The sequence below is a fragment of the Schistocerca gregaria genome, chromosome 3 (assembly GCF_023897955.1).
Source record: "Schistocerca gregaria isolate iqSchGreg1 chromosome 3, iqSchGreg1.2, whole genome shotgun sequence".
NCBI lineage: Eukaryota > Metazoa > Arthropoda > Insecta > Orthoptera > Acrididae > Schistocerca > Schistocerca gregaria.
In genome coordinates, this window is record NC_064922.1 from 243,556,372 (window position 1) to 243,580,913 (window position 24,542).

The following is a 24,542-nucleotide window of genomic DNA, read 5'->3' on the forward strand; positions in this document are numbered from 1 at the left end:
TTACTTAAATAAAGTTTCAGTATTTACAGCCTTACTCTCATTTTTGTCTCATTTATCCCCTGAATGTGTGATGATTCAACAACAATAATCCAGATATAAAATGAATTAGTTACACAAAACTCAGTATGAGGAAGAAAGCGTTTTACTGGAAACTATGCTACACATATCTATGAAATCAACTAATGTTCCACAAGTGGATGTGAGGTCAGCTGCTTAAAAGGGTCTGATAGAGTGATCGTTGCACCCATTCCAGGTATCTTCTGGTTGGGAGACTAAGCAGAGCATCTACACGTATCCTTGATACTAGAAATACTGGTGAATAAGAGAAGGGACTGAATAAAAAGACAGTAAACAGGTATTTATTTGAGCTGATGAAAACTGGTTGGAAGAAGCGAATGAGTTTATGGGATAAAAATGAGGTCAAAAATGGAAAAAAAATGATACAATCATCATCTTTTTTTATCTACTACCACTGGGGCTTTTAAGACTGGTCAAATCCTACTTTTACTTCACTACACATATCTACCACAAACTTTGAAGAATTTATGTGAATGTATGTGGTGTGAAAGAATGTAATAGACTGATTTTCAGTACTATCTATTTCACAAAGACATTTATTTCAGAAACAGTAATAGCAATGTGTAAAACTAGTTTAACTGTGACTGGTCAATAAAGATACTGTGTTGGAACTGACAATCATTGTTGCTCTGTCAATCCACAGCAAATAAAAATAAAGAATTTTTATAACTTAAGACAGTGTATAATATTGAAAAATCTACTGTTACAAAAAAAAGCTACTGAGATATGGACAAAATTGTTTATTTGGCTAAATTTTTTTTTCTACGCTACTACTGTTAACTGTGAATTTCCCAGGAATATGCTGTGTTTTCACATATCATGTTAAACATTAAAACAGGGCAATTTTAATTGCTTTCTTCCCAAAAACACCTTGCCTCCAGGGCGCATTAGAACTTTAATGCGTGGATGGTTGCCTGTTTCTCCAACTAACTCTGCAACTGTATGAATGTTATTTATGCCTATATGTTTTATGTAACATATTGACTCTGTTCTCTGGTGTTATCTGGATCTTCCAGTACTTTTGATATCTCACACAGAAAATACACCTACACTCTAATAATTTTAATATTCAATCACTGGAAAATCAAGGCTGGAATATGTGATTGTTCTGCCAGTGAACTTTATAATGAAATAATATATGGGTGTTCTCCTGGTTTTTAAGTGTACAAAGGGCACAATACTTTTATGAGCAACTCTGTTATCATCAGGCATGCTGATGAAATGACTACTTGGTGGCTCAGGGTGCCTGTCCATTGCTCTGTGTGCCATCTGGTCCCAGACGCAAGCCAGTGTACCAGCACTATGAAATGCTATAAACTGCAGAAGTTGATATATCAGTGCGCCTCTTGTAGGGGACAACAGATGAAACAATGAGTGGGAGGGGTGGGTGGTGGTGGTGGTGGTGGTGACATGAGTATGCTTGATCCTTTCTCCTCCCACTGCCCTCAAGTTACCAGGAAGTAAGTTCATCAGTGCACCTGATGATAGTGACAGGATCAATCGCTGAAGCACTGTGCCATTTGGACACCAGCAGCCAGCAGTACAACTGAATGTTAGTTTGTTTGGCTGGAATACAACTACACATGTTAATATACATCATTACACACCAAATAGAAGGCGTAATGAGTGGCAGACTGAGATGCCGAAAAGGATGACTAACAGCTAAGCTTCTGGACAACATCCTTCACAGTGCTCTCTCTCTCTCTCTCTCTCTCTCTCTCTCTCTCTCACACACACACACACACACACACACACACACACACACACACACAACCACTGACGACTGACAGAACTGCATTCTGCCACTCTAAACTGACTTTGTCCAAGAGTAGCTGCTGGTCAGCCTTTTCTACAAGCCTGTTTGCAGCTCAGCACTACTTCTATCTAGCATTACTATTATTATTACTATTTATTTCCTTTTGGTTGCATTTCCTACACTTCACAGGCTCCCATTTTCTGCTGTTCAGCTTTTAACATTCATTTGTACTTTCTGTGATATTTTACCATACAATTTTACCATTTTCTCCTTTTTAATCTTGTTTAGTTTATTTTAGTAAATATTATCATTAGTTTAGGAAAAAATTCTGACCCTGTAATATGAATTCACAAATGTGTTCATTAAGTTGGGGGCCACACAGTTCCAGACAGGCTTTTGATTTTATAATTACTTGATTTCCTACTTACTGTAGGTTCCAGTTCTCTATGAAAGACTATAGGCAAAAACTAACTGCTCTTTATTTTTTTTCCAGTAATAAAAAGGCAAAGTTTTAATTATGTGGCTTTAAACCAGCAACATCCCAGTGAGATGTGGAGATAATAGATGCAAAAGATGTTTATCAAAGTTGAAGATAATGAAAATGATATCATAAGCATAGTTCATCCAGTTCTGCTCATGGGCAGAATATCCTAGAAACTAGTGCAATTTTAGCTAATTTTTGGTGCTGTAGCTTCACTCATTCATCGAAGAATGAATATAAAAGAAATACTAAAACCAGAACTTAAACAATGTCTTTTGCATTGCACATTAGAGAGCATTTCACACAATAATTCTGCATGTTCCAGCCACTAAGAATATGAATGACTCTAAATATACAATAAGAAATATGTCCAGAAGTGAAAATTGACCACACACTTCAAAAATTCTTTTATCTGTTGAAATATGAGGACCTATAAAAATATGTTTTTGTACTTTAATATTAATGAGATTCTTGTGATGGACTACAGCAATGATAAAATTTATTTCTTACCCATCAGTTCATGCTTTCATAAATTTCTGTACATCAATAACGTCTTGTTACACAGTTGCAAGAAAATTGTGTCCAGCCTGGGACTCAAACTTTGACACAGTCTTTCATGGACCATCTAAACAGACCACATGTCCAATCTAAAAGCTGGAGCTTTCACTATAAAAAAGAGAAGTTTGCACTATCCATGAGTCAAACTTGACTGAATTGTTTTTGGAAAAGCACTGCCCACAGGCAACATGTGTACATCGAAGTCCTGATAGCGAATTCAGCAGTTGTGACTTGTCACACAGCACATACTCCAGTGGAGAGTACAAAAATTTTGTACCATCTATACTGCTGCGTGTCAGTATTACAATAGTACACAGTTATGTAATTATGAAACTGCTACAACTATGTTTCCTCATAAAATTGTTTTCTCTCTTTCCTGTCATGTATCACAAGTTTCAGTGCTTACCAAATGTTTTCTAACCTCTTTCATTCAGGAATAAAAAATTTTGGCACACAAGACTCTTGGATGACTTGCTCAGAGCACGTGTAGAAATTTTAGGCATTATCTTATAGGTTCCAAACTAAATTAATCTCTTGCTGATATGGGTATGTTTAAGATGACAAAGAAAATAAGATTCACCACTCATATCATAGATGATACAATGAACACATCTTATACAAGATAACAGTTTAAGAGAGAGCGCGCGCGCACACACACACACACACACACACACACACACACACACACACACACACACACACACACACACACATACTTCTCTTACTGAATATCATTTATCATGAACTTACATGATCACAGATTTTGTTGGTTTGTCACATAGACAGAGAGATTTAGATATCAGAATCTTCTTGTTGTACAATAATAAATTTCCTAAATCCATTATATACTAGCACATAACAACAATGGAATATCACAAATATGGAATAAAATCCAACAAACTGATTCAAATAATGAAATCAAATTCAGCAAAGTAAAAGTATCATTATTAAAGTTCACTTATTGAAGCTTGAATAAAAATAATTTTTTTGTCAAGATTTCAAACAAGACATTACTTTTAAAGTAAATATTTCATAGAGCTGCCTGTAAATAAATATGGCAATAATACTGCAATGAGTGATAGTGAAACATATTTCTACATGAAAATAAATATAGTGACTAACTACTCTGCATTGTCTGCAAAAACAATTATTTTACAAATGAGTATTGTATTAGATACAACAGTCATCATGAATAGACTCACACATTCTTTGTCAAGTGAACAGCCACATAATGTAACATTGTTTAATGTACATGCTCTTGCAAGTACATAGCAACAAATAAATAATAATAAAAATCTATCAAATAAACTGACATTATTGCCTAGGCACTGTATTTATCTGACTAATGTAATCTCAGTTCAGATTTGGCTAACTGCAAGTTTAGCTTTCACAACCTCAAGATCGAAGTCAGACACTATTATAGAATTTTTCATTATTACTTTTCCTTCAGTTATCTTCTCTTTTTCTTAGACCGGCGACTTTTCTTTATTGACTGTGAAGAAGTATTTCCAGTATCACTTCCCACTTCGTCGTCATTAAAAATTACACTTTCTGACACTGATTCAACCTGGGAATCAATCTTATGGGGAAAGGGTGTTTTTTCCAAATTATCTGGGACCAGCCCTGATGGCTCTTTTACACAATCATTGTTATCATCTCTTAGTGTGATACTAGCATCTATAGATTCTGAAGTGTCAATAAGAGATAAAGAAGCTGTGACAACTTTCTTCTTGAAGGTATGATCAGAAATATCTTCAAAGTGTGAGTTATCGGGTACCAGTTGCTTCTGTGTAATTCCATCTGGAGTTAGAATTTCAGTATTTATTTCTTTGACATTAGAAACTTGGGACCAACACTTTTGAGGTGGTGGTGAACTATTTGTGAAATCATGTTTTTCTGCTTTTAAAGAAACTGCTTCCCCTGTAGTGCTGTCACTATTTTCTAATTTTGTAGATGAGCTTGAACTATCTGATTTACCTGGCTGACAGTATTGCTTATCTTTGGGAGGTGTAGCTACAATTTTGCTCCATAACTTTGGAGAAGGAACTTCCACAGTGTTATTAGTGGAAATATTGCTGTCCTCCAGATTCAACACTTGAGACTCAGTTTCTGTCTTTGAGGAATCAGTCTGGCTTTTACGAGAACCTACTTTGGCAGCAGAAGGCACAACACTGCTGCTGAATTCTGTATTAAATGAAGAAACAGAACTGGGAATATCACCAAAACTTGAATTTCTTAAATCTAAACTTGGAAGTGTGCACTTGTCTTCAAGCTGTCTCTGTGATTTTAAGTTACAAAAATATTGCTCTTTACTGCTATGTACCAAAATATCTTCTTGCTTTGCAGGTGCAAGATATGAATCATTAACTTCTTCAGTTGCCTGTCTATTTTGAGTTGCCTCTGATTTTTTTTTCCTTGCATCAGAGGTCTCATTTTCTTTTTTAACAACAATGTTTGTTTTTACATTCTCCAAGGCAGGTCTGTCAGTATCTGTAACTTCCAACATCTCAATAGTACATTCTTCATTACAATATTTTGGTGTAGTATGAGAATCCATCACACAATTTTTCTTTGATTTCATATTAAAATCTATGCTGTCAGTGCTCATTTGTCTTTCTGTGATACTATCTAAGTTCATTCGCTTGTGATTTTTTTCCTTTTTTTGACTACCAGCTACAAGGTTTCTTTCTTGTTTTGTAGATTCTTGTTTCAACTTTGATTTTTTGTTATTTGTTGACTGGACCACATCTCTCATCAAAAATTCATTTTCCAAACATGTTTTATCAGATGGATGTACTCTCATTTGCAAACAATTTTTCTCAGTAGATGCACACGAAATATTTTCTTGTTTACTTTTCTTGCAGTTAACCCTGTCCGTAGTCATATTACCCACAGCAACAACTGCATCATTATTGCAAGCGCCTACTTCATGAACATTAGGCTTCACTATTGTTGGCCAATGCATGATATTTTCTTCCTCAGAGGCACTGTTATTCACGTTCCTCACTGATTTATAAGACACCATGGTGGTTCCTTCCTCATCCGAAGGCACGGACACTGTTATAACTGTTCCCACAGGGTTCACAATTTTTTCGACGGGAATTGAACATCTCTTGCCTATGGGGCTGCTTCTGTTTCCAACGACCATTCTTCTTCCTTTGAACAAAGAAAAAGCCAGAGGCAGGTGTTTCTAAATTGTTGTTAATAATGGAAAACACAATTTTCAATCTAGAAAATTTATAATGACTAAACTATTTAGTTGTACTATGTATTACAAAACAATAACAGAATACATTTCTGAATCTATTTTAATTACATGATGCACATGACTGTAGAAATTTGGAACACTTGACATTTAGTAAACCTGTCTCTGGCTAGTTCTTGCTCAGTAATGCCATTTACCAATGAAGGCAGTTACTTCAATAAACACTACAACAATAGTCTACTGAATCCAGAATGATTCCAAGTAACAACTTAATTTAAAAATTAAAAATAAAAATTCTTGAACAGCAACAGGTGCTACAGAACTAGCCTACACCAGTCTATTTACTTAAGATACATTATATTACATTAAGTTGAAAATTACCTGTGTCTCGAATAGCTACTCCGGGGCTTTCCATCATGGCATCTGCTAGATCTTCTCTTAATTGTATTTCACCAGGACCTGCAGAACCATCTGAATCCACACCATCTCCACCATACACCTCCATTAATCTTGGTGACTGCTCATAACTACCTGCAATGCAGTGACTGAGTTAAAATTTCAAGTTAATTATATGAGTAGTAACAACTTCAGGTAAGAAAACTTATTTCACAACATTATAGAATACTTCAAGATGTTGCAGTTATGTGTCACACCTTTTCACCATATAAGAACAGTAGTATGAAATGACAGAATAAATTGTCACACACACGTGCTGAAAAACTTCTTCCACATTCTGGTAAAAAGCTATTATACAGAAAATTAAAGGTGTATCTAAAGACGTTCTACCAACTTTTTATCTTTGTAGCATCAATGAATGAAACGGAAAAATACTGGTGAGCATGCATGGGGGAGGGGTGGAAGCATTAATGCTGACACTATATATGATAGCTTGTTGAGTTGAGTATAAATGTAAATGTAACAGGTACAGATGTTTTACTTGAATTTTAAATAACTTATAGAATGTACATTAATATATATATATTTATGTTTATATTAATAAGTTTTTGTCTGGCTGAATACATAAGCCTATGCAAGTTCTCAGAAATCCATAAATAAATATGAAATTATAGTATATTTTTTATTTTCTGTTACATCTAAAATGTTTTTTTTAAATTATATGTTACGCACATAAGAAAACAGGAACTCGAATCAAACATCATACAAAAATAAATTTATTGGAAGCATCAACCTTTGTTTGTCCAAGAAAAGAATAAAACATCTGAAGAAACATGATGAAGAGAAACAAGCAATAATTCAGCAAAATTTCATAGTCTCCTAGTAACTCCTTCTTTCATTTATGAACAGTTTATTAAAAAAAGGTCAGGCTGCACTTTACTAAGTATTATACTAATCTACAGAGGAGCTTTAGCGCACTGGAATTGCAGAAAAAATTAAAAAGCTGAACAAAAATCCATATATTTCATTAGATTCCATCACGAATGTGAATTCTGAAGAATGTGAGTGAGTACACTGACAAGACAAGTAGATGTCAGGAACTAATTCAGTACACAATATTAACAATTAATTATTATTAAATTATTATATTATATTTGTGCTTACACACACAATAAATGGAAATAAATTAGCAGGAAATCCATCTACTTGCTAACTTGATTCTGCATTATTTTTGTGAGTGGCTTTGCTTTTCCAGCCCCCCCACTCGTTTGCTTTTGTTTCTATGCAGGGCAACATGGTTACACCAGAATTTGCACGGTTAACTGAAGGGTTGGCCAGGAATACTTCATGTCACCAGCCCATTACTGCCCTAGGGGGAACATATGCACACCAACGGTCTGTGTGTAGCGTTACCCATATGGAAATGTGTCAACAATTTCTAAATGCTTGAGAATTGTGTAACTGAGGTGGGTCTCAGATACTAGCAAAGTATTCACCTTGTCAGGTGTAACAAACCACATACAGTCTGCCGGGAACACTAGCCTTCAATGTTAAACTGCCGGGAGGATTCAGCCAGGGAGCAATAAACCTGCAGGAATCCCTGAAGCAGCATGCTAACATATGCAGCTAATTGGGCAGGTATCTTTGTGATTGGCTTGTTGTTGTTGTTGTGGTCTTCAGTCCTGAAACTGGTTTGATGCAGCTCTCCATGCTACTCTATCCTGTGCAAGCTTCTTCATCTCCCAGTACCTACTGCAGCCTACATCCTTCTGAATCTGCTTAGTGTATTCATATCTTGGTCTCCCTCCAAAGCTAAATTTGTGGTCCCTTGATGCCTCAGAACATGTCCTATCAACCAGTCCCTTCTTCTTGTCAAGTTGTGCCACAAACCCCTCTTCTCCCCAATTCTATTCAATACCTCCTCATTAGTTATGTGATCTACCCATCTAATCTTCAGCATTCTTCTGTAGCACCATGTTTCGAAAGCTTCTATTCTCTTCTCGTCCAAACTATTTATCATCCATGTTTCACTTCCATACATGGCTACACTCCATACAAATACTTTCAGAAATGACTTCCTGACACTTAAATCTATGCTCGATGTTAACAAATTTCTCTTCTTCAGAAACGCTTTCCTTGCCATTGCCAGTCTACATTTTATATCCTCTCTACTTCGATAATCATCAGTTATTTTGCTCCCCAAATAGCAAAACTCCTTTACTACTTTAAGTGTCTCATTTCCTAATCTAATTTCCTCAGCATCACCCAACTTAATTTGACTACATTCCATTATCCTCGTTTTGCTTTTGTTGATGTTCATCTTATATCCTCCTTTCAAGACACTGTCCATTCCGTTCAACTGCTCTTCCAAGTCCTTTGCTGTCTCTGACAGAATTACAATGTCATCGGCAAACCTCAAAGTTTTTATTTTTCTCCATGGATTTTAATACCTACTCCGAATTTTTCTTTTGTTTCCTTTACTGCTTGCTCAATATACAGATTGAATAACATCGGGGAGAGGCTACACCCCTGTCTCACTCCCTTCCCAACCACAGCTTCCCTTTCAAGCCCCTTGACTCTTTATAACTGCCATCTGGTTTCTGTACAAATTGTAAATAGCCTTTCGCTCCATGTATTTTACCCCTTCCACCCTTAGAATTTGAAAGAGAGTATTCCAACAACATTCTCAAAAGCTTTCTCTAAGTCTACAAATGCTAGAAATGTAGGTTTGCCTTTCCTTAATCTATTTTCTAAGATAAGTCGTAGGGTCAGTATTGCCCATATTGATTCTACGGAATCCACACTGATCTTCCCCGAGGTAGGCTTCTACCAGTTTTTACATTTGTCTGTAAATAATTCGCATTAGTATTTTGCAGCTGTGGCTTATTAAACTGATAGTTCGGTAATTTTCACATCTGTCACCACCTGCTTTCTTTGGGATTGGAATTATTATATTGTTCTTGAAGTCTGAGGGTATTTCGCCTGTCTCATACATCTTGCTCACCAGATGATAGAGTTTTGTCAGGACTGGCTCTCCCAAGTCCATCAGTAGTTCTAATGGAATGTTGTCTACTCCTGGGTCTTTGCTTCGACTCAGATCTTTCAGTGCTCTGTCAAACTCTTCACGCAATATCATGTCTCCTATTTCACCTTCATCTACATTCTTTTCCATTTCTATAACATTCTCCTTAAGTATATCGCCCTTGTATAGACCCTCTGTAAACTTCTTCCACCTTTCTGCTTTCCCTTCTTTGCTTAGAACTGGGTTTCCATCTGAGTTCTTCATATTCATACAAGTGGCTCTCTTTTCTCCAAAGGTCTCTCTAATTTTCCTGTAGACAATATCTATCTTACCTCTACATCCTCAAATTTGTCTTCTACCCCTCCCTGCTTAGCCATTTTGCACTTCCTGTCGATCTCATTTTTGAGACGTTTGTATTCCTTTTTGCCTGCTTCATTTACTGCGTTTTTATGTTTCCTCCTTTCATCAATTAAATTCAGTATTTCTTCTGTTACCCAAGGGTTTCTACTACAACCTCTGGTTCTTTCAGTTTATCCAGGTCCCATCTCCTTAAGTTCCCACCTTTTTGCAATTTCTTCAGTTTTAATCTTCAGTTCATAACCAACAGATTGCGGTCAGAGTCCACATCTGCCCCTGGAAATGTCCTACAATTTAAAACCTGATTCCTAAATCTCTGCCTTACCATTTTATAATCAATCTGAAACCTGTCAGTATCTCCAGGCTTCTTCCATCTATACAACCTTCTTTTATGATTCTTGAAACAAGTGTTAGCTATGATTATGTTATGCTCTGCAAAATTCTACCAGGCAGCTTCCTCTTTCATTTCCTCCCCCCAATCCATATTCACCTACTACGTTTCCTCCTCTTACTTTTCCTACTATCAAATTCCAGTCACCCATGACTATTAAATTTTCGTCTCCCTTCACTACCTGAATAATTTGGCTTATAAGTCAAGTATTAACTTTCTTTAGAATTTACACTAGTTCCTTATTCCTTGTTGCAGAAAACTTGTTCACGTCCTTAAGAACAGTATATAGAATTTCCTGTGAATATTGTGTTTGTAAACATTACATTATTGCTCACTAATGTGGAAAAAATAGATGATTTACTTTATTTGTATCACCCAAAAATAAAAGCTTTAAAGAAGTTAAAGTACGCACAATAAGCCAGTATCATCATCCTCACATTAATACTATAAGATATACAAAACATAAGAAATAACTGTAAGCAGTAAACTCATGTGTCACATTCAGCTGATTTTAATTTAAAACTGTAAGATGCCAAAGTAGATTTTATCCCTGTCTTGAGGAGCAAAAAAATAAGTAACTTGTGTCTTTTATATTTTTAAGAAATGTACAATTCCGAGAACAGAATATCAGTTATGTCTCAAGTTATTTCAAGCGATCCATAAAAACCAAATGAAAAGTTTCATACCAAGGACATAATTATGTTTATTCTTTATTGCATAGTGATAGCAGTTAAATCCACAGTCCAGTCACTGATTATAGTAAAATAGAAAAACAAAACTTTTCATTTCATTTATTATTGTTATTATTATTATTATTATGTTCTTTCTGACAAGTGTCAGGTAGAGTGATACAGTACATGTTACACAACAATCTAAAGGAACAATAGCTACTTTACAAAGTTAGTTAAAAAATTAGGAATAATAGACATACTACTTGATCCCGATTCAATTAACACTGGTACTATAGGTCGCGTTCCTCCAGTTGAAATGGGCATGTTCATTGGATTGGATCGTGCTGGTCGTGATCCAGTTCCATTGCCTATATCCACAGCTTCTGCCTCCAGTAAAGAGAGGGGAGTACTAAAAGGAAAAAAAGGGAAACTTAGTTTTGTGATTGTATCTGCTAACCTACCTATTTATTTTACATATTACACTACATAGAAAATGCACTTAATTCATACTTGATCTCTTGCAAATAAAATAAAATTTAAAAAAAGTAAAAATTTTATTTGTCTACTAACAATAACCCAAAGACTTTGCTCCTTTGAAGATAATTCTATATTACAGTTCAAACTGAAGCAATACACAGAGCAATAATGAGCATGTCTTGGAAGATGAAATAAATAGTGATTCTACACTTTCTTTACATTACTCCTCTATCAAAAGATAGCCCCAATGTTGTTTATAAACAGCATTAGGGATGACTACACTTCCAGGAGCAGTTTTCCTTCTGCAGTGGAGTGTGTGCTGATTTGAAACTTCCTGTCAGATTAAAACTGTGAGCAGATCGTGACTCAAACCTGTGACCATTGCTTTTCATTGTAAATTGCTCTATCAACTGAGCTATCGAAGCACAACTTATGACCCGACCTCTCAACTTTACTTCAACAAGTACTTTTTGTCCTACCTTCAAAACCACTCAGAAGTTGTTCTGCATAATTTTCAGGACAGGCACTCCTGGAAGAAAGGATATTGTGGGGAATTTGGTGGGTCATGATTTTGGCTTCGATAGCACAGACAGTATAACCCACAAAACATAAAGATCCCAGGTTTAAGACCCAGCCCAGTTCATGGTTTCAATTAGTCAGGAACTTTCATATGATTACAGTACTCATCCATTAAAACACCAAGCACTGGACAGAGCCATAACAGTCTCAGGGGCTTATTTTCCTAAGTATGATTCAAAACAACAAAACAAAGAAACTATTAACATATTTTTCTTTTTAAAATTCAGTCTTGATCACACCATGTATGCTACAAGAACATAAGTGACCGGTTTCGGTCATATCACATGACCATAATCGGACCTGTAATTTAATTTAGACAGTAATAGAAACCTTACTAGATTGAAAATAAAATATGACAAAATGCTTATAAGGATAAAATACAATAAGACCTGTTGTACCCATGGCATCCTTTGAAGATGGTAGGTGGAGCACTCTTCTCAGCTGCTGTGATGTCAACTGGTGCCAGCAAGTGACATGCATACTCACATCAACCAATCAGTGTAAAACGGTTTCACATAATCATCAAAATGTAGAAAAACAAAGTACCATAATAATATTATGAAATATAACTCAATTTTTGATAAATCAGTTTTATGACATTTTAAAAAGTTTATGTAATATCATATCACACTGCAGCTTATCATTCCATTATTACATATATCTCCAGTGCCAAATAAAGTTAATATAACACAGACAGACTGACTCTAGCATAGGTGTATACTTGCAGTCAAGTCACAACTCACATATCGATATGACGCTGCAATGCCAAATACCTTCACAACATCGTTGACTTTGAAACCATTGTGGAAGTACCACCTTAGCCCATAGGGGGCACACTGAGTATACATCATCTGTACAGTTATTTTAAGCTTTTAATTGACATTTTATACAATATTTAAGTAGTTCCATGGTTGTAAAGAGATATTTTATACATAACTATTTTCATGTTATTATTGTACTTTGTTTTTCTACGTTTTGACGATTATGTGAACCCGTCTTACACTGACTGGTTGACGTGAGGTAGAGGGAGAAGAGGTAGGTGGAGCACCTTCGTATTTAAGCATATGCCCGTCGCTTGCTGGCACCAGTTGACATCACAGCAGTTCAGAAGAATGCTCCATCTATCATCTTCGAAGGATGCCATGGGTATAACAAATCATATTGTATTTTATCCTTATAAAATTTTTGTCATATTTTATTGTCAATCAAGTAAGGTTTCTATTACTTTTTAAAATAAATTACATGTCTAATGATGGTCATCTGATATGACCGAAACCGGTCACCTATGTTCTTAATGCATTCGTGGTGCAATCAAGACTGAATTTTAAAAAGAAATTTTTTTTAAAAATTTTTGATCATTGTCCCAAAAATGTTGATTAAAATTGTTCAAAGAAACTATTACTTTTTTCTTGACATGATGGTCGAAGTAAAGAGGATATAAAATGTAGACTGGTAATGGCAAGGAAAGCGTTTCTGAAGAAGAGAAATTTGTTAACATTGAGTATAGATTTAAGTGTCAGGATGTCGTTTCTGAAAGTATTTGTATGGAGTGTAGCCATGTAAGAAAGTGAAACATGGAGTAAAAATTGTTTAGACAAGAAGAGAATAGAAGCTTTCGAAATGTGGTGCTACAGCACAATGTTGAAGATTAAATGGGTAGATGACATAACTAATGAGGAGGTATTGAATAGAACTGGAGAGAAGAGGAATTTGTGGCACAACTTGACTAGAAGAAGGGATCGCTTGGTAGGACATATTCTGAGGCATCAAGGGATCACCAATTTAGTATTGGAGGGCAGCGTGGACGGTAAAAATCAGAGAGGGAAACCAAGGGATGAATACACTAAATAGATAGAGGAGGATGTAGGTTGCGGCAGGTACTGGGAGATGAAGAAGGTTGCACAGGATAGAGCAGCATGGAGAGCTGCATGAAACCAGTCTCTGGACTGAAGACCACAAAAACAAAAACAACAACAACAACAACAACAACAACAAGACTCGAATTAAACAGGTTTGGTAAAAGTAGGAATTATACAAGTGATGAACACACTAGTATAACACTTAAGGCTTAATCATAATCAGGGAACGATATTGGTTGGCATAATACAGTAAGTTTAAAATAAGGTGCTAATTTATTTAGTGTATGTGATATCATGATCAACTTTTGACTGTAAAATTATTTATTTGCACAAACCACTATTGCAATTTTAGATATGTGGCCTTTCTCAAATGGAAAAATTGCAAAATGCAAAAAACAGTACACATGCAACGGCACTCATAACATGCTATGTGTACACACACACACACACACACACACACACACACACACACACACACACACTACTTACTTCTTGCTTGAGCACATATCAAAAACCAAAGAAACATCTGATATATATGCATGTCATCATCACATTTGTATGTTGGATCTAATTAAACGATGTGTTTATGAGAGCGGCACTCTGTACCCCACAACAACGGTGTAAGTAATACATATTTTTGCAGTTGTTAACATATTTTACACAAATCACATCAAATCACTGCTTGCATAGTGATTGTCTTTAGTGGTTACTGCTGAGGAGTGGGTAGTCACCTCACAATACAACCGATCAGTGGCAACAATTGAATAGTAATAAAATGTTGTTTGTTTAAGATGACTAACTAGGACTTGAGAGACACACGAGACACAGCAGCTGACCACCCAAAGTTTACTTTAATAAGCATTTCGCTCTCAAGCATGGAATTTTTAAAATATTACTCTAAAACTCTTGGGCAGTATATAAAAACAATGTGTATAGAACAAATACTAGATACAGAAGATTATGGAAAACACTCTACACTTGAATCAGCAACTGTTATTGATAACTTATTATATTCATGTTACAGAATTATTTGATCACTATGATTGGGTTCATTAAATGTAAGCTACGTACACTGTTAAGTCTTCTGACATGAAAAGTATTGCATAACTGGTAGCTTTAGAAACATACAAATCAATATTTTCAAACTTCTGGCACATTTCTGCTTACCTATATCTCCATGTGTAATTTTCTGAAAGAAGCTCATCATTTTTTAGCAAAAGTGAACACTGAGAATAATATGTACTGTTTATGTAAATTTATCTTGCAGGTGTCTTTTCAAAACAAACCTTCACAATATGTAAATTTATCATCAATAATAATCAATAAAAATTTTAAAAATCAAGGGAAAAAGTAGTGATGGGCACAGTTGTAATTCTAGAACCACAAAGTAATCTAATTACTCTTCAGTGTCTCAGAAGGCATTCAATATGCAGTCAAATTAATCTCAGATCATTTGCCACATATATAATACGTATGACAGATAACAAAGCCAGTTTTACATCTAAGTTGAAATCTTTACCCTCAGATCATCCTACAGACAATTTTTTTTAATTGAAGATTAGTACTGTGTATACTATAGAAGACAAAGACATTTACCTTGCCATAAAACTTAAGACATTTCATTAGTAACATGAATAATATTAATGATGAATATGTTTCTTTCTGTTATATTTAAGCCACACCACTATTTAGTAATATGTAAATAATTATTAAGCATCCATATACTCAAACAAAACATGTTCATTATATTCCATAAATTGACTTCTTCTACATGACTGAAGTGCTAACAAGCAACTGCCATTTATGAGTGCATCAGTTACACACTAAGCCTGACAGAAAAGATACAGGAATCAACAGGAGCATTTACTGACTAATCAAAAGCAATGGACATGTTGGATCATAAGATTTGCTGTCAAGGTTTGAAAAATACAGTATTCGAAGTCTGTCCAACAACTAGATCAGTTTCTACCTGCGCAATCGTAAGCAAGCAGCGCGCATCAAGTGCACAAAGATCAACTTAAAAACTATCTTTCAACACTTTTCAGACTATAAAGCAATTAAATATGGTGTACCCCAAGAATCAATAATGAAACCCTTTCTTTTACTTCTGAACATAAATGATCTAAACTTAAATGTGAATGCACATAATATGATCATATTTGCAGATGACACAACAATTCCTCTACAAGGGGAAAGTAAAGAAGAATTATAGCAATCAGTAAACACTGTTGAAAAAGACTTAGCATCTGGGCATAGAACAATCACCTTGTAATAAATAGTTAACAACCTATTGCACTAAAATCCCACAATGCTCCAAACAATGATATTTTATCCCATTTATCTTTATCAATGATGAACCAACTGGTAACAGTATGGAAACCAATTTATTACGAATATGGCCGCAAAGCAATATAAAGTGGAATAAACAAATTGAATACCTTAATGCAAAAATAGAGCAAAACATGCTACCTCCTTTGCTAAATAAACCTGTTGTAGTGAGATAATAGTAATGAATGCATATCATACCTTCTTTCATTCTCACCTTAACTATAGGTCAGTTTCTGGGGAAACTCTAAATCAAGCTATCAGTACTTTCAGACTACAAAACAGGGCTATTAGAATCATATTTGGATGCAAAATTCGAGACTCGTGTAAACCTCTATTTAAGATCTCTGGTATTCCTCCTTTAACATGTACCTCCATTGAGGAAACTCTTATATTTTATAAAATAAATGTATTGAGTAAGGACTGCAGATGGAAAAGGAAAGGAAAGAAAGGAAAAGAAAAGAACATGATTAGTTTACCATACAAAACAAAACCTTACTTATGACTTAAATCAACAATCCTTGAGCCAAAACTGCACTTTCCACATCGGAGTTAAACTTTATAACATACTTCCTGATAACATAAAATCAATTACTGAGATCAAAATCTTTGGGAAACCTTTAAAGTCATATTTACAACATCACTGCTTTCTCTCAACTGAAGAATATTTAAATTTATGGAGTGTGCTATGTAAATACTTAACATATTAAGTGTATTACTTTAATTTTAAATAATTATGCATAGAAATCACTTTCACCTGTATACTTTTAAACTGACTTGTCCAATGCCTTACACATAAGATGCTTCCATAGACAACAGGACCAATAAAATACAATATACAATGGGTTATGGAATCTATATAGTTAAATGGCTAACCTTAGACACCAGTCACCCAGTGCCAGTTGCAGGTTGCACATCTAACAGCTTCCAGGAGCACTAAAACTTTAATTTTCAATATTACATACAGTTGCTGACGAAATTTAGAAACTTATACTGCTCCCATAATCTGCTCATTAAGAACTTTAATCTTCTCTTAAAAGTTTAACGCAACAAGTCAAGTATTACAGTTAGGCAGCATTACTCACAAAACTCAAATTACCCAGACTTTATTGAGCCAGTATTGGAGAATGAGAGCACCTAGTGACTTCCAACAAACTCTATGTGTAATATCAAACATTTTCAAAACACTCCCCACAAAATGATGAAAGGAAAAAAGTTTATTGTGTACTACATTTTGCTGTCCAAGCAGAAAAACTGGTGCATCAAGCATAATATTCCACTTTATTACTCCTTTACTACTATATTTATTTGCAACACATTTTGCAGACAGAGTCCACATATGATGTCTGTTCCAAAATTCGTAATTTCATTCCAATGGCGTGTTGGGGCAAAATGTGGTTGGCATCCTAGTACAACCCTTTTTGGCTCATGGTGGTAGATTCTTTTACCGAGTTCCAAGTTTCAGTGCCTATGAATTCTACCATCTCACATAGTACCATTCAAGTTGTAATGGATCTGGAAGATTTATTATTTTCAACTGAAGTTATCAATACCGAATTTAGTGGGCGAAGTGGTGAATGTTTTTCTCTTATATTTTTTGTCGGAATTTTTATAAATTATAATCTACTTATTTTTTTATGTTAATTTACTATTATGTTTAAAAATTGCAATATATTGATTGATATTGGTGGATATGACGAACAATATCAAAGAGACTTATTACAAACGGAAGTTTGGGTGTCGAGTGGAATATCTTTGAAGCTAGAGTCATTCTTTGTCACTTGTAGAGTCGGCTGTGGTCGGTTGAGACGCAGTCGTGGAACAAAGTTGTACTTCCCTGTGAAATAAATCGAAAGTGAATGATGAACTTATGAGTTTTTTGTATAACTTTTTATATCAAGTAGCAGCAAGCAAGCACATCCAGAAAGAAAAATGGTATTAGAAACACCCAAATTGAGACATACACGGTGAACAGCGGAACTTCTGCATCCAACAAACAGCACTATTGGAATCATACTCATATTAGACAACTGAAGCCACCTGTAGGAATTTAACTATTATATATATACAAAAAAGTGACTACTTTATTTGAACTATGCCTGGTTTTATTACAAAATAACAAAGTTGGAAAGACAGTTTCAAAGTATCGTCCTCAATTTTTTCCATTGAAGGATTGCCCGAAGTCAATGTTATAGACAACGGTCCTCAGTTCACATCACATGACTTTGGACAGTTTTGGGAACGAAATGGCATTCGTCATCTAGCAAGTGCTCCGTTTCACCCCCAAGTCCACAGGAGAAGCAGAGCGCTTTGTCCACACTTTTAAACAACAGATGGCCAAGCTTCACATCACCCACACACAGGAACAGTCACTGCAACTCTTTCTTGCTTCCTTCCACTCCCATCCGCATGACGGATCATCACCGGCGGAACTTCTGCTTGGCAGACACCATTGGATGCTGCTTCATTTGCTCCATCCATTGGAGCATCCAGTGCTGCCAATACTTCACGAGTATCGCTTTGCACTTCATGATCCTTATTCTTTACAGGATTTTTGGACAACATCAATGCTGGGAGTGAGACAAGATCCAGAAATGCATTGGCACATTATACGCATCTAACTGCAGGTCCTGATGGTTTGTAACACCATCACCAGAATCAAATTCGTGTTTGTCATTTGCCCCATGATTCTGCTGCTTTTCTTCCCCCAGATTCGTGGCCTCACACAACAAGGCAGGCTTCGCAGGCATCCACTTGTGCCACCAAGGCACCTCAAGATGAGCCAATGGACATTGCACCCTCACTTCAGCCGTCACCACTTTCCAACCCGATGGACCTGTACCCGCCATCAAGTCATCGCCGTCATCACTCCAAGAAACACCCTCAGGACTGGACATATATCCTAGGCAGTGTTTTTGGGAGGACGTTCCTCTGCTCTCGTGCAAGCCAAATGGCAGGGTACGCCATCCTCTACATCTATGGCTCACAGCTCATCTCGATGATCAGCTTCCAGCCCCCCCCCCCCCCCTTCCCTCCACTGTTGTTCACATCTCCAGTACCAAACAACGATGTGGCTTTTTGGGGTGTGGGGGTGGGGGTGGGGGGTGGCGGGGATTGTGCTGGCGCATGAGTTTGCCAGCACACTTGCCATGCGCCAATAACGCACCCTGGTCAGTGTGTATATAGGTCACCACCAATGACCGAGCTGCCTCAAATCACTCAATCTGTCAACCAGTACCTCAGTACGTCACAATGTGGGACTCAATTCGAATGGCACCCCAATACATCACACTGTGCTCTGTCTTCCACAGCGATAGTCATCACCTTGTGCCTTAGCTTGCTGTGAGGGAACATTACTTGTTGTATATAGTTGTGATATGGACACAGACAAGATTCAAGAAGTGAAGCACTCAATTGGTTCCTGTAATAAAGTGTACTTTAACCACATGTTCATTTTGTGTTGTAGTGAGAGGAAACCGGACAGCCACATATCATACCACCCTCTACTCACCCAACCAGAAACCCCAAAACATTAAAAGACAGCACAGCCACAACACTGACATTAGGCTCATTTAAGGGTTGGGGATGTTCTCCAAGCTTTCCACTGATTATCGCTTTTCGCTTAGCACTGTTAACAATACTATGTGAATGCTGTACTTCAAAGAGGAGTGCAGTCATTGGGAGAAGGGAATGACCAAATTTCTAAGTGGCCATTGTACACACCATATTTGATGGGTGACATTTACCATTCGCAGATATGGGCTAAAAAAACAAGTTTTTCTCAAAAGTAAATTATATTTTAAATAAAACAATGCAAAATCCAGGATGGAATGATAACAATATTACAAAATGGATAGATCGCTACTAACTGTATAGTGAAGATGCTGAGTCGCAAACAAGCAAAACAAAAAAACTGCTACACAAATAAGTTTGCAGACAAAAGTCCTTCTAAAATAGACAATACAACACAACACTACCAACACACACACACACACACACACACACACACACACACACACACACACACACACACACACATTCAGATGCACATTACCACTGTCTCAGGCTGCTGAGGCCAGATTGTGAGCAACAGTGTATGATGGGAGAAGCAATCTGCGTGATGGGGATAAGGAGGAGGCTGAACTGGGAGGGGAACAGGAAAGCGGGGTAGGGGGGGGGGGGGGATGATGAAGTGTTGCTTTTGGTAGCATACACGGACATGTTGGAGAAAAAGTAGTGTTGCTTTTGGTAGCATACACAGACATGTTGGAGAAAAAGTAGGGCAGCTAGGTGCAGATGGGAGGTTAGACAGAGGGCGGGGAGGGGAAGGGAACAGAAAAGGAGACAAGCAAAAAGACAGTTGGTGTGTTGGTGGAATGGGAACATGGAAGGGGCCAGATTGGTGAAGGACAGAGACTAACGAAGGTTGTGGCCAGGGGTGTTACTGGAACGCAGGACATATTTCAGGAGGAGTTCCTACCTGCACAATTTAGAAAACCTGGAATTGATAGGAAGGATCCAGATGGTGCAGGCATCGTGTACTGTTGCTTGCAGCCTTAACCTTGGTGGCCAGAGAAACTGGGCGTGTGTGTTTTTTGCCTATTTCAGAAGAATGTCCTTTGGACGAAAGCTTACTTGTTTAGATGTGTCATTATATTTTAAATAATTCCATATATGCAGGAACAGAGGATAAACAGTTTAATGTCCAACCAAAATTCTGGTGGTTAGAGATAGAGCACAAGCTCACATTGGAAAAGAATGGGGTATGAAATTCGCTATGAACTTTCAAATGAAGCAGGTGATGGTGTGGGAGGTTAAGGGACAAAGCAGCGAGGTCATCAATCCCTTGTTCAAGGATTAGTCCATCTGGAACATGTGACATCAGCCAGAAATATGAGAAAATTGTGATGTAAGAGTGGTACAATCAAGATACTGAAAGTAATATTAATGCCACAGATATGAAGTAATCGAATGCAAGGTGAAAGTGTCTGGCTTGGTACAGTCTACTGGTCAGAGAGCACGTGAGGGCTAACCAGAGCTCATTTGCAGACAGAGGTGCCTTCCCTATGTCCAACCTCCAGCCATCTGACGCATAGGTAAGAGAGTAATGGAATAAATAACTCCTTCTAGCCAGGTGGAGAGGAGATCCATAACAATTAAAGTGAAAAGGCTAAAAATGTTGTCAACACCAGCAAGACTGATAATAGTAAAATAGGTCAACAGAAATAATTAGGTTGACAGGCAGATGGGCAGAGTCAAATATATGTCGCAAGAAGGGGAGGGAAATGGGGGGCTGAGGCATGTGTCTATTCCACAAACATCCCACATCCAATCTGTTACAGTCGATGTGCTAAAATGGAAATAGAACCCACTCTCTCAGAAGAAGCTTAAAAACTAGTTTAGCTGTTCTTTTGTCATAAGCTAGTGCCAAGGGTAAACAAACCTTAAGGATTTGCCTTTAGTGGAGAGCTACACAAAAGAGCACTTTCAAAAAGTAAAATATTGTGGCAGAAAGAAGGCCTTTCCATAACTAAACGTAATTTAAAAAAAGACATAAGTCAGTTCATGCCCTTGGATACCCCCTTGACTTGTGACACAAAGAAAACCAATTGAGCAGCTAATATGACTGAAGTGAGACAGAAGATCATGAATCGTAGATATCGCAGGGTGATAAGAGTAACACTGATCAAATCTGGAGACTTCTCATTGAGTCACTAAAAATTACAATGCAGTCAAGGGAGATCTTTTAATAAAATGTAGAGATCTGTTAACATGTATCAGTTGCACTGTAAAAACATTACATGTTCCCCGTAACATATGTTGTTCCTGACTGGCGTGAGATGTAAAAGCATAGCCTGCCCTATCCATAGTTTTACTGCCAGCAGTATAAATGACAGTAGCACCCAATACTCCTGAAAAACTGAGAGACACAGATGATAAAAAATCATGGGGACAACTGAAACTTTAGGCCCTTGAAATAGATTGGTCCTAATTCATGGTCTAGGTACTAACCAAGGAGGTGTAGTTGGGATACATGGGGAGCAAATTCTAAAGAGGTAGGTAGAGGTCCAGCAGAGGGTGTTGAACACCCAGACGGTTGTGTCAGGGGGTCAACACCTCCTACATGAAAAAAATAATTCAGTAAGTCATATGATTAGGATATTTCCATATGCTGTTTCCATAAGTATGTAAGGCTTGGCGCCATCAGAACAGAAGAGGTAAGATCCCTGCTTTCATGAGGATGAGGATGACGACGATGACAATAATGATGATGATGATGATGATGATGATGATGATGACGGTGACATGGTAAAAGTAAAACCCCCATAAGGCCTCAATGGCCTTTGTAAGATATGAAAGCAATGTATGTTAAGTATACCTGTTAAGTGTAGTTGAATGTGAAGCATAGAGCCAACTCCTCTCAAGGAGCACTAAAGGCGCTGCTGAACTTAATGTCCCCATTTGACGGCTGGATCACCATTAACAACATGACATGCCTTCACTTCATGAGACACTGCAGACAGGTTTGAAATTGAATCCAGGGCATCTAGCACAAAGACTGGTGATCAGGGACTCCTATCCACCACCACTCTATCGTAAAGTCGAAGAGGAAAATGTCAGCAGCACGCAGAATACCTGGACGGTCACACATCCAACTGATGGTGCTAAGCCTCAGTGATTTGAGGGAAAAAGATGTATTCACCTCAGAATGGTAGTTGGTGATGCAGGTGCATGACAGGAAAGTCTTTAGTGCCTTCCGTAACAAGACAGTTACACGACTAGTCTGTTAGGCACTAGTGACCAGTCTTACTCCATGATGATGTACTGGGCCCAATAATTTCTGTACGAGCCAGGTCTGGAGAGTACGGAGGATGAGGCAGGCAGTACAATGATTTTGTTTTTTGTGCAATAGCTATGCAACAACAGAGATGAGTGTGTGGGTGCTTATTGTGATGCAAGAGCCATGAATTGTCTGGTTACGTTTTAGGCCGTTTCCTTCTCACATTTTCTTGCAGGTGTCACAACATGTCCCAACAGTACTAGCGATTAACAGTTTGTTCCTGTGACATGAATTCATGAAGAATTAATCCTTCAAAGTCACAGAAAATTATCAGCATGACAATGACATTTCACCCGATGAGCTTCTTCTGGTGTTGGAGAAATTTTCCTGACTCATTGTGAAGACTGAACCTTGGTCTCAACATCATAGTGATAGAACCGCATCTAATCACCAGTTGTGCTTCTCTAAGGAACATCTTGTTCTTATTTGCAAGATCCAAAAGTTCTTCACAGATCCGAAAGCAACAAGCTGCATTCCAAGATCCTATGTCAGGATTTCATGATACGATTCAACTGAAATGTTACATTCTTCTGCACTCTCTCGGATGTTCAGTCTTCAACTGGCAAGCAAAATTTCATTGATGTTCCTGACATGAGCATCGTCAGTAGATGTCGATGGGGATCCTGAACAAGGATCATTTTTCACTTCCATCCGGCCATCTTTAAACCATATGAACCATTCATAACATAGAGTATGGCTTAAGAACTCATCACTATAGGCTTCCTGAAGTGTTTCGTGTGCCTCTGTAAAGGTTTTCTTGAATTTAATGCAAAATTTAATGCAGACATGTTGCTCCTTCTATCTCTACCATTTCAAAATTCGCAAACTGTGCAACACAACGTTCCGCTCAATACAGCGCTGAACAATAACTGACAAACATACAACAATGAAACTTCTGGCAGTTACACATTAAACACAGGTATGTGCTGGGATGCCAACTGCATTTTGCCCCAACATGCCACTATTGCTAAATTATGAATGTTCCAGAATTTTTTGAACAGACCTCATATAGACAATAAGGAAGAGTAAGTCTTACATAGTGACACTCACTCTTTTCAAAAATCCTTCATGATCAACTGCAGAATCAAGCTATCTCTCATGCTTTAAGATAGTGTAAACACAGTCAGATTTCCTAAAATTGTCAGTTAAGAAAACGATATAAAAGTAATGCTAAAATAATTACACAGGAATATGTGGCTGGCTGAGCTTTTACAAAAAACATGGCTGAGCAGGCCAACATTAAAAAATATTCCCTCAAAAGTTAGGAAATGAATCAGAGATTTCACAGAACCTTAAAAGCTGTATCACATTTGTGACATGTCAATTAAAATAGAGTGCAAATTTGCCTGAATACAAAATACAGCCAGCTAAAATGGGGCATACTATAATCTGTACACCACAAGCACTATACATTTGAGGGTCCACTCACTGGGGCAAGAAGCCATGCACACAGATCTGCGTTCCATGTGAAGACAATTGAGAATGAGCTCATTCCGTCTATGTGGCTGCAAGGAGGTACACAATACCTGAGCTACTGACTTTATTA

General features: G+C 37.1%; 1 protein-coding gene across 2 annotated transcripts in view; it reads right to left on the reverse strand.

The window, feature by feature from the left end:
- Window positions 1-666: 666 nt before the first annotated feature.
- LOC126356329 (breast carcinoma-amplified sequence 3 homolog) overlaps window positions 667-24,542 on the reverse strand; it is a 119,357-nt gene continuing 95,481 nt past the window's right edge. For both annotated transcript variants that reach the window (XM_050007307.1, XM_050007308.1), the window contains exons 10-12: window positions 11,176-11,324; window positions 6,460-6,609; window positions 667-6,029 (exon numbers count right to left, since the gene is read on the reverse strand). In XM_050007307.1, coding sequence (XP_049863264.1) covers window positions 4,324-6,029; window positions 6,460-6,609; window positions 11,176-11,324 — 2,005 coding nt within the window. In that variant the 3' untranslated portion in view covers window positions 667-4,323. The remainder of the gene's footprint in view (window positions 6,030-6,459; window positions 6,610-11,175; window positions 11,325-24,542) is intronic.